We start from the raw sequence: 11,409 nt of genomic DNA, 5'->3' as shown, positions 1-11,409 counted from the left end.
AACAAAAACTAAAAAAACCTCCTGTTTCCTCCTCCCTCCCCCTGTTCACCAACCTACCTTCTCCCCCTTCCTGGCCCTGGCATTCCCCTACAGTGGGGCATAGAACCTTCACAGGACCAAGGGCCTCTCTTCCCATTGATGACCGACTTGACCATCCTCTGCTATGCATATGCTGCTGGAGCCATTAGTCCCACCATGTGTACTCTTTGGTTGGTGTTTTAGTCCCTGGGAGCTCTGAGAGTACTAGTTAGTTCATATTGTTGTTCCTCCTAAGGGGCTGCAAACCCTTCAGCTCCTTGGGTCCTTTCTCCACCTCCTTAATTGGGGACCCTGTACTCAGTCCAGTGAGAAAAAAAAATCTGTTGAAATTTTTATCATTAAAAATATTGAAAATTTAAGCAGATATGTTTGAACTTATATTAACTAATATTTACATTAATTATACTAACTAACATAATTATACCAGTATATAATTACATGGTATACATGTCAAAATAGTACATTGATCACATTAATATATGTAACTTTTATGTTTGTGTCTATTAAAAATGAGGAAGAAATAAAATGAGCTTTAATTTTAGCAGAGTAAGATTGGAACTGAGTATGTAAGTCAAAGGTGAAGGGTGGAAGAGAGGTAACAACAGTGATGCATGGATTCATAATATTCAAGTATGGATTTGTATTCACACAGAGGATATCTGTTCTTAATGTATATAAGATGTGCTGGGTGGTTAAAACAAACACGTATTGTTTTTATATACAGCTTAGATTATGATTCAGTATTGGGCCTTGTTGTGGTAAATCTCTAACCCAAATAAACTCCAGCAGTGAGAACACATCTCAATTAAAATGAATACAAGCTGTGCGCCTATATTGGGCAGATCTACTACTACACTACCATCTTCCCCATCTATGAGACCCTTTATAACTTGGGGTTTCTCCAAGCCACATGCTTCTGCTCTGCTTTCCTTCTACCTCCTCCTCTGTACCCCCTTCTCTCTTCTTCCAAAACCTTCAACTCCACCTTCCCCTCTTTCTCTTCCCAGTCACTGTCTCTAGCCTTTATTTTACCAATTAAGGTTTACAGGAAATCACCTGAGTGCTGACTCATTCCTTGTTCACAGGGAATGGAATTAACATCAAATATAATTAGCCCCAGGGCTATCCATCACAGGGCCTTGTCTAGATTACAGTGTTGCTGCCTTCCTGCTTACACTTGTTACTGTTGGTGCTATCATTTGATCTGGGCCAATAATCCTGGACATATGTTTGCAAATTGAAAGGAATAACAGGAGTTTACAAAAAGGTTTTCATAAAGTAGAATCAGTGATAAATACAATCTTAACATTTCTAATATTCTCTAAATTAAATCTAGAACTAAAATGGATTCTTCTCAGCTAACTTTGAAGAGTGTGTCTAATCAAACAAAGTAGTGTGAGTCCTGGGAACTGGGGAGAGGCTGTGATAGGGGTTCACAGATCTTTATGTTGATCTATGTAGTGCTTGAAGAGGTTTTAAGTAGAACTCTAATTATTTTCAATTTGTATTATTTTTCAGTTTTTCGACCTATATCTGCTAATGCCAAACTTCAGATGAATCGACGATCAGATTTTGACTTTTCTGACCCCAAAATAAACCTGGCTATTGAGTTACATACCATAGCAATTGAGTTTAACAAACCACAGGTGATTTTCTTTGATGACATTTAGATTGAGTTGTTTGATAAAAACAATGTTAAGATTTAAGTGTTTTCTGAAATTCATACTTTTGTAACATTTCCTTAAAACGAGATAATTTAATTTTCACCTTCAGTAGCTGAACAGGCACCTGGAAATATTTAAGAGTTTTAACTGTTTTTTCCTAGTATTTCAGTCTCATGGAACTTCTCGAGTCAATTGACATGATGACACAGAACCTGCCATACAGAAAGTTCAAGCCCAGCGTGCCTCTGCACCTCCATGCCAAAGAGTGGTGAGCATTCAGTTGTTGGGAAGTTTTTGCAAATGTTCATTATTTCTAACATTTTTAATATTTAAGAATGTATCAAAGCAGGGGCTGGAGAGATGCCTCAGTGATTAAGAGCACTGACTGCTCTTCCGAAGGTCCTGAGTTCACATCTCAGCAACCACATGGTGGCTCACAGCCACCCATAATGAGATCTGATGCCCTCTTCTGGTGTGTCCAGAGACAGCTACTGTGTACTTATGTATAATAATAAATAAATCTTTACTAAAAAATGTATCAAAATTAAATTTGCTATATTAAAGCTATTCTAAGAGTTGGTGCAAACTGATTTGGGGCTAGAAATAAATGTAGGTTTATGTGTTAATGAATTGATTCAAGAAATTTTTCAAAATGGAATTTACAACTAGAAATCTTAAAGTACTATACTTTCATGTACTGTTAAAGGATCAATATAGCATTCCCCCCTCCCAATTTCTATTTTCTTTTTCCTTCCAGACTTCCCTATTTGACACTTTAGACCTGTCTTAACTCAGCTTGAACTTTAGTACCTGAGATGTGTCTGGGAGTTTTATCTGTGTAATTTCATTTTTAAATTTTTAAAATCTTATTTTTTTAAGTTATAGTTCAATTTCTAGAACTTTTAGCCCCTCATTTAGGCAACTTTTTCTATAATTATTGACAAAATTTCCCTTTATGCCTTAAGTTATACAGTTTTTTTAACAAAATTGAATGTTTTTTTTTATGTTGCAAGAGATAGTAATAATCAATGGAATGTTACCATAAATAGAATGTTTAGATAGCATACTGTTTTCATAGTCTCCTTATTGTAGTTGTTATTCATGTTAGAGAAAACAAAATAAGTTGTATTGGTATTGTTGATTTGGGTGTAAGTATGGGGTCTCTCTTTCTCTCTTTTAACTAGGTGGGCTTATGCTATACATAGTATTCTTGAAGTAAATGTTTGTCCCAGTTTACGGATGTGGTCATGGGAGCATATTAGAGACCATAGACACAAAATGAAACAATACAGAGAATTTTATAAGAAAAAGTTAACAAATAAGAAGCCATCTTCTGAAATTTTCATGTCTTTGGAGGTTAGCATTTTAAAACAATTGTTGAATATTTTACTGTGCATGATTTCTCCCTAGTCTGCCTGTTTGTCTACCTGTCTTTGTTTTTGCTTTGTTTTTAACATTTATTTGTGTTTGTGTGTCCGTGTTCACTGTGGTGCCTGTCAGAGGACAACTTGCAGTCTGTTTTCCCTCCTACCATGTGAGTTCAAGGGATCCAGACAGGCAGGTGTGGTAGCAAGCACCCTTACCTGCTGAGCCACCTCTATGACCCTTCTCTCCAGTTTTTAGTGACTGCTACTTTTTAATTACTTAGTCTGCTTTTTACTGACTATGCTCTGTCTCTCTTATTTGGGTATTTTTGTACTTTTACTTATTATTTCAGTCATGTAATAAAAGGATGGGCGAAATCTTCCTGTGAGCTTTTGAAATTTAAATTATTTTCAGGTAAAAAATTTTTGGATTCATATACAGCATAGTGTGATGCTTCACTTTCTATCTTTTTTCTCAGAAGCAATTGCTATATCACTTTAAATCTTTGTTGCTATCGAGAAGATCTTTCTGCTATTGTCTCACTGTGTATTAATGGAGTTTCTTGTGTATCTGTGAGCCCCTTCCTATCTGTGTGCTTGTGTGTCCCTGCTCGGCTCCACCTGCCTGTTCTCTCTCTGCACTTCTGCCTTAGTCCCTCATCCTTACGTGGGCTTCCTTCATTTTCTGCCTATACAGATCATTTGTATGTTAATTTTGTGGTAGCTATGGTCTTTATCAGCAACATGTTTGTTTATCTGTCTTGAACTTATAATACTTTTATATTACTCTTGACTTTGAGCATTAGTAAGGACCTTTTTATGTAATGACATTTTTCTTTTAGACAAAGTACACTTTGGATAGACCTGGGGGAACTAGTTTCTTGAAAGAGGCACAGCCATTCTGCATCTCTAGATGGATTTCTAGTGGAAAGTTCTGCAGAGATTGAATTTTTAGAATTTTTACAATTTTCCTTTCAGTTTTAACATAGATAACTTTCTGAAGACAAGGAGCAATGAGGAGTTCTTGGGTTGAGAGGCCTTTTAGATGTCTTTCATATTTCCTTAGTTATGGCTGTAACCAGAATCCTTGAAGTATACTGGATAGCACAGTTGTGTGTTAAGCTGTTTGCTAGAGGGAGAGTAAGTCACAGTTGATGTTGTAGAGGAGAAAGTTTGAACCTGAAACTAGGAGTTACTCATGGGAAGGCACAGATGTGATAGGAGTGGAGCTTGTCCCAGTTTTTGTCCATATCCGTAACAACTCAGAAAAGTAGAAAACATAGTAGTTTTTCAAAACAGATTTCAAGTACATATATGCCTACTTGAAATATCTTAATGATGGTGTAAACTATGCATATAAGATGAAGGATCTATTACATTATTAGTTAATGGTAGATATGTTTTTTTATTTGAAATTAAAACCCAGATGAAGGACATTTTAAACAGTGCATTTATGTTTCATCTTGAATGAATTTCTGTTTCTGTTTGTAAAGATTGTAACGCTGTGATATGTCAGGGATGATTTGTCTGTTCATAAGTTACTCTGTTCTAATTTCCAAGCACCTATATGTGTATGTATCACTGTGTGTTTATGTAAATAAATCTTGCATCCCAGAATGTAAGAGATAACATACTGATGGCTTTCTATTTTCTGTTTCCCACTGTCTTTCCTTAGTGTAGTAGTTTATATTCTAAAGTTGAATATGTAAAATTAATATACAGTTAACACATTTTTCCCTGTATTTTCAGGAGCTGGAGAAAACCTTGGATGTTTTTAATATAACCATAGCTAGACAACAGGCAGAAGTTGAGGTAATTTCAAATTATCATTAAATTAATAAAATAAATCAAATGTATTGATATGACAGTTAATGTAATATATCACTATTATGCAAAACACTGTTTTCTGAAGAGTTCAGATGTGCTTTTTGTGTGTTAAGAAAATATTATATAAGTTTTTGTAACACTTGTTAAAATAAAACAAAAATTGCTTGTAAGTAATTGGGCTTATAAAGCTTGAGAGTTTATATGTAGTTTATATGTAGATAGATGCAAAGCTAACTCCACCTGCCTGCAGTTTCTGTATCTTGTTAGGCCACAGGGAGAACTGTGTATTACTACAAAGCCTTGTATGGTAAATGTTACAGCTATTATATTATATTGTTAGCATATACATTTATTTACATTTATTCAACTCAAAATAGATCCATTTTGGAAATGTCCTGCTTCCATTTCTTTTGATTGCTAAAGCAAGGATGATTTTTTTCTATTGGAAATTTTTCTTATTTTAGGTAAAGAAAGCTGGATATAAGATTTACAAAGAAGGAGTAAAAGATCCAGAAGATAATGCAGGATGGTTTAGCTGGATGTGGACTTGGTCAGAATCAAATGCTAATCAACAAGATGTTAAACCTGGAAGTATGTTCATTTCATTTTACATTAGTTAGTTAATCAAGTGTTGACATAAAGCTCTTCAAAAAGTTTTCTAATTAAAACATATGTAAATATGTATTTATAATGATAAATTGTTAATTATAAAATTACTATTACCTTCAAATGTATGTTCAATAAAATAGCTGAAACAACCCTCCTGATGCTGCAGAAGAATTATACACTGGGTGCAGTTGATGCAGCGAGGTAAACACAAACTGCAGATTGCTCTAAGCCGCTGCAAGACTTTCTTGACGTTGCTTCTTGGAAAGATTTTTTTTTCCTCCCTCTCTTTTTGGGACGTGTATGTGTACTTGCTGTGGAGTAAGCCCAGGGCCTGGCTTACACTCTGGTAGTGGTACTGGCTTACACCGTACCACTGAGTTGCTGCCTCAGCTCCTTAACCATTTTGTGTACAGAGTTTTTTGCTGTGAGGTCTTTCTTTGTTGCTACAGCTGAGCTTAATCACCCTGTCTTTCTGCCTCAGACTCTGGATATCTGGGATTACTGACAATATGACTTTTACTCAAATAATGAAGATCATAGCTTTGCAGTGTTAGTGTTAGGGACTTAGATATATGATGCATCTTGGATTTATCACTTGTTGGCAGCATAATTAAGTTAGGTGTGCTAATTCTGTTTTATCCATTTGTAAATTGAGAGAAAATTAAGATAGTATATTTACTACTTTTTATTGATTAATGCAGTGCCAGTAAGTTTTTGCTTAAAACACTGAAAAAATTATATTGCCAAAGTTTTGATTAGTAACTTCAGAATCATTCCTAAACTTGCCAACACAAATATATAAGAATTACTTATAAGAGATATTATAATAACAGTAAAATTTGTGGGCCAGCAAGATGTCTGAGTAGATATTGTGTTCCAAGTTTGGTTATCTGAATTTGATCCTTATGTCCCACACAATAGAAGAGAATCAACTCCTTAAAATTGTTCTCTGACCTTTACACACATTCTGTGGTGAACCACACACAGAGAAATAAAACAAAAATCTAAAATCTATTTATTTATGAAGCTAGGTAAATTATGTTTGTTTTATATTGTTAGTAGTAAGACCAAAAGGCACTTATTTATGATTTTAGTTCTTGAAGAAATGTTGACACCTGAAGAAAAATCGTTACTCTATGAAGCAATTGGTTATAGTGAAACAGCAGTTGATCCAACCTTGCCAAAAACAGTAAGATACTTTTCTTGCTTCATATCTTCTAATTTTAGATATGCCTGCTCTAATTCTTCCAGAAATTATATGTTGCTAACTGTTCCTGTGATCTTTTTGGTCTTTATAAATACAGTGTTTATATTAATTTCCAGACTATGGACAGAACTGTTACTGTAGTGATTTCTTTGGTAGATGAAGGATTGCTTTTGGTTTTGAGAACACAGGAGTTACAAAAATAAGGTTGTTTTGTTTATACATCTCTCCTCTTCCTACCCCCACCTCTGTCTTATTCTCAATATTCTCTAGTTTGAAGCCTTGAAGTTTTTTGTTCACTTGAAAAGTATGTCTATTGTTCTAAGAGAAAATCGCCAAAAGCCGGAGCTGTTAAATGTTGTAGTGGAAGGACTTAGTACTTCGATTGTGCAAAGACCAGGAGCACAAGCCATAAAGTAAGTCTACTTTTATTTTCTGTACAGGTTAAATAGCACTAATCTGAATGTGAAATTCAGAATGTTCAAATGTTTTGACAGTTGACAGGATAATTCCACATTTGAGTTGGTGTGGTATAAAAACACAGGCACACTAAAAATATTGTTTAAAATTACTTCGAGACTATAAATGTTAGGCATGTGTAAAGTATAAATTTCATGCGTAGACCTATATCCAATCTCTAAGAGATCACATCCTCTATTTGCAAAGATTAAAAAATTCCCCTAAAATCTGTAATTTGGTTTTAAACATTTTACATAAGGTGGATACTCAGTCCATATCTTTTTTTTTTTTTTTTTTTTTTTTTTTTTTGATCAGCCTGTTATGAGGAGGCCCATTTTCTAGCTTGGATCAATTGGCAGATGACACAGTAGTTCTTTGGATAACACAATTACGTCATGTGCTTTTTTTAGTGACTGGAATGTAGTCAAAGACTCAGAGGCTGGAAGTGGGTCCTCCTCCATGTCTTCATTCAGCTTATCAAGGTTTTCATCTGTATGTTGTGGCATGAACATCCTTAGCCATTGACTATGGTTTGGGGGGTTAAAAAGAAAAAGTTGCCTTGTTTTGTTGGGGCACTTAGATTTTTGAAGGGTCATTTTAACCAAATGAAAAATTTAATTGTAGGTTAGCTTTGGAACATTTTGAATAGGATAAGACTCCACTATGTCAGTGATAGAGTTCTGAGGGGTGGGGGACCCCCTGGGTATCCCTCTAACCCTGGCACTTCAAGCCTCTGAGAGGCCAGGCACTTCCTCTCCCACTGAGGCTAGACAGAGTAGTCCAGCTTGAAGAACATATCCCACGTACAGGCAACAACTTTTGGGATAGCCCCTGTTCCAGTTGTTCAGGATCCACATGAAGGTCAAGTTGCTCTCTGCTCTGTCCCCTGCGTGTGCATTAACTGTAGACAGGATAAATTTTGGGTAGAAAGTTTTGTGGGTGGGTTGGTGTCTCTATCCCTCCACTGGGGTTTCTGTCTGGCACAGGAGGTGGTTTCTTCAGGTTCCATATCCTCAATTTAGTGAGTTACAGCTAAGGACACTCCCATTGATTCTTGGGCACTTCCTTTATCTCAGCTCTCTGTCTAGTTTGATCTCTTTTTTTTCTTTCTTTTAAACACGCTCCTCTGCCCACGTTGCTTCTCTGTTGTCCTGCCCTCTTCTTCCCTCTTTTGTTTTGTTTGTTTGTTTTGTTTTTTTGGTTTTTTATTATTATTTTTATTTTTTACAGTCCAGTCGTTACTCCCCTCCCACATTTCCTCATTCCATTCCTTCTCCCCTGTTACCAGGAGGATGTCCCCCAACCCCTCCCCCCCCACCAGGCCTCCGCCCTCCCTGGGGCCTCAAGTCTCTCAAGGGTTCTCTCACTGAGGCCATACAAGGCAACCCTCTGCTGTATATGTGTCCTGGGTCTCATATTAGCAAGTGTATACTTCCTGGTTGGTGGCTCATTGTCTTCCTGTGGGGTCACCCTACTTTTCAACTTCTTCTAGACTTTTCCTAATTCGACCACAGTGGTCCCTGATTTCAGTCCATTGGTTGGAAGTAAGTATCTGCATCTGTCTTAGCTGTTTGTTGGGCCTCTTTTTTGAGCAGCCATGCTAGGCTCCTGTCTGTAAGCACACCATAGCATCCGTAATAGTGTCAGGCCTTGGAGCCTCCCCTTGAAAGATGGATCCTAAGTTGGGTCGGTCACTGAATCTCCTTTCCCTCAGTCTCCTCCATTTTTGTCCCTGCAATTCTTTTAGACAGGAACACTTCTGGGTCAGAGTTTTGACTGTGGGATAGCAACCCCATCCCTTTGCTTGATGCTCTTGTCTTTCTACTGGGGTACACTCTACAAGTTCCCTCTCCCCACTGTAGGGCATTTCATCTAAAGTCCCTCCCTTTGAGTCCTGAGAGTCTCTCACCTTCCAGGTCTCTGGTATATTCTAGAGCGTCCCCCTACCTCCAACCCCCTGAAGTTGCATATTTCCATTCTTTCTGCTGGCCCTCAGGGCTTCTCTCCTGCTTTCCTCCCCACACCCCAATACCTGATTATGTTTCCCTTTTCTGCTCCCTTATCCCCTCTTCCAGCTAGTTCCCTCCATTCCTTTGTGTCCTGTGATTGCTTTCTTCTGCTTCCCAAGTGGGATTGAGGCATCCTCACTTGGGCTCTTCACTTTGTTAAACTTCTTGATTTCTGTGGATTGTATCCTGGGTATTCTGTACTGTTTGGCTAGTATCCACTTATTAGTGAGTACATACCATGCATGTCCTCTTGGGTCTGAGATACCTCACTCAGGATGATATTTTCTAGTTCCAACCATTTGCCTGCAAAACTCATGATGTCCTTGTTCTCAATAGCTGAATAGTATTCCATTGTATAACTGAACCACATTTTCTGTATCCATTCTTCTGTTGTGGGACATCTGGGTTGTTTCCAGCTTCTGGCTATCACAAACAAGGCCTGTATGAACATAGTGGACCACATACCCCTGTGGTATGGTGGGGTATCTTTTGGGTATATGCCCAAGAGTGGTATTGCTGGGTCTTCAGGTATATCTAATTCCAATTTTCTGAGGAGCCTCCAGATTGATTTCCAGAGTAGTTGTGCTAGTTTGCAATCCCACCAGCAATGGAGGAGTGTTCCTTTTTCTCCACATCTTCACCAACATGTGCTATAGCATCAGATTAATTATTAACCACTGGCTGCCTTTAAATTCGATATTCTCCTGCCTCAAACCTCTTAGTTTCTAAATTATAGGTGTATAACAACATGCTTAGTGTAGTTTAACCTTTGTTTTAAGAAATAGTTTTATTGAGAATCAGTTCATATACCTGCAGTTTATCTACTTAGTATATAATTCCTTGGGTTTTTGCAACTATATTCGTGTGTATTTTTACATTGATAATGTACAAGGTTATATAGCCAACATCCCTATATAATCGCAGACATCATAACATACCATGAAGAAACTGTTTTACTAGCAGTCCCATCTCAGTGGTCTCTTCCGCTGCCTCTGACAACTAACTTAGTTCCTTATTTTTTTCTGAGGAGATAGCTCAGTGGGTAAGAGACAGACAGACAGACACACACACACACACACACACACACACACACAAACATAAACACACAGACACAGACAGAATTTTAGTATTGTTTTGGGCATTTTACATGAAATCACCCAGTATGTGACCTTTACTGTTCCCCTCTTTTTTCACTTATCATGATGTCTATGAGGTTCATTGATGTTGAATGAATTTGTAAAATTTTTTATTGACTATATTCTATTATATAGCTGTATCATATTTTGTGTGTTTACTCTTTAACTGACAGATAATTGAATTGCTTCTATCATTTTACTACAATGACTACAGATATGAAAATGGACAGTTTTTTCTGTATATAGGTTTTAACTTTGGATGGTATATCTAGGAATAGACTTACTGCCTTATATTGTAACTGTTAATATTTAACTCAGAAGGAAGTACCAAATAATCTCCCAAAGCAAGCTCATTATACATTCCTACTCCCAGTGAAAGAAATTTCCAATTTCTCCATACTACCACTGGTATTATCTGTTCTTCTCATTGCGGTAGCTTAGTTAAAAGTGATACCTCAGTGTGGGTTTAATTTCTAATTTGTTCATGGTTAATGGTTTTAAACATTTTTTCTTTATTTTTTAACCATTTTATGTTTATGTCCATATCTTTTATAAAGAAATGACTTATAAGCTTCCTCTTCATTTTAATTGATATGTCATATTTTGAGTTAACAGTTTTGTATGCATTCTTGATATATATCTTTTTTATATTCTCTCTGGCCGGGATCAAATTCAGGGCTATGTTTATGCCAGGCAAGTATTTTGCAACTACACTATAGCTTTCCCCGTACCTCCCACCCCAAGATTTATGTGGAGTTTAGGTTGTAAGGATTGAACCCGAGACACTCATTCTACGCAGGTGCTGTAACCACCCAGCTATACCCTTACCCTCACAGGTAAAATAGTCTCACCTTTTTCTAGTCAGTATATTTCTTTCTTTTTTTTTTTGCAGTCTTAATAATTTATGGTTTTGTAAATGATTCTTAATTTAAGTAAATAACTCTTTTTTGTCATATTCCTTAAAATTTATAAAATATTATAACAATAAAAATATTGTAAAAGTTGTTTGATATAAAACAACAATCAATTAAATAGTCTTATGTAGATGCTCGTCTACAGCAATAGTGAAAATACATTTTTCTCAATATAAATTTTAAA

At 36.5% G+C, this 11,409-nt stretch overlaps 1 protein-coding gene across 3 annotated transcripts in view; it reads left to right on the top strand.

Moving 5' to 3' along the window:
* The window catches only part of Vps13a (vacuolar protein sorting 13 homolog A), a 191,877-nt gene that overhangs the window by 35,567 nt on the left and 144,901 nt on the right, over positions 1 to 11,409 (top strand). For all 3 annotated transcript variants that reach the window (XM_031389843.1, XM_031389844.1, XM_031389845.1), the window contains exons 11-17: positions 1,558 to 1,685; positions 1,865 to 1,971; positions 2,888 to 3,059; positions 4,817 to 4,879; positions 5,359 to 5,485; positions 6,598 to 6,692; positions 6,981 to 7,123. In XM_031389843.1, coding sequence (XP_031245703.1) covers positions 1,558 to 1,685; positions 1,865 to 1,971; positions 2,888 to 3,059; positions 4,817 to 4,879; positions 5,359 to 5,485; positions 6,598 to 6,692; positions 6,981 to 7,123 — 835 coding nt within the window. The remainder of the gene's footprint in view (positions 1 to 1,557; positions 1,686 to 1,864; positions 1,972 to 2,887; positions 3,060 to 4,816; positions 4,880 to 5,358; positions 5,486 to 6,597; positions 6,693 to 6,980; positions 7,124 to 11,409) is intronic.

The sequence above is a fragment of the Mastomys coucha genome, unplaced genomic scaffold, assembly GCF_008632895.1.
Source record: "Mastomys coucha isolate ucsf_1 unplaced genomic scaffold, UCSF_Mcou_1 pScaffold21, whole genome shotgun sequence".
In the NCBI taxonomy this organism is placed as follows: Eukaryota; Metazoa; Chordata; class Mammalia; order Rodentia; family Muridae; genus Mastomys; species Mastomys coucha.
This window is presented reverse-complemented; position numbering and strand designations above follow the sequence as displayed.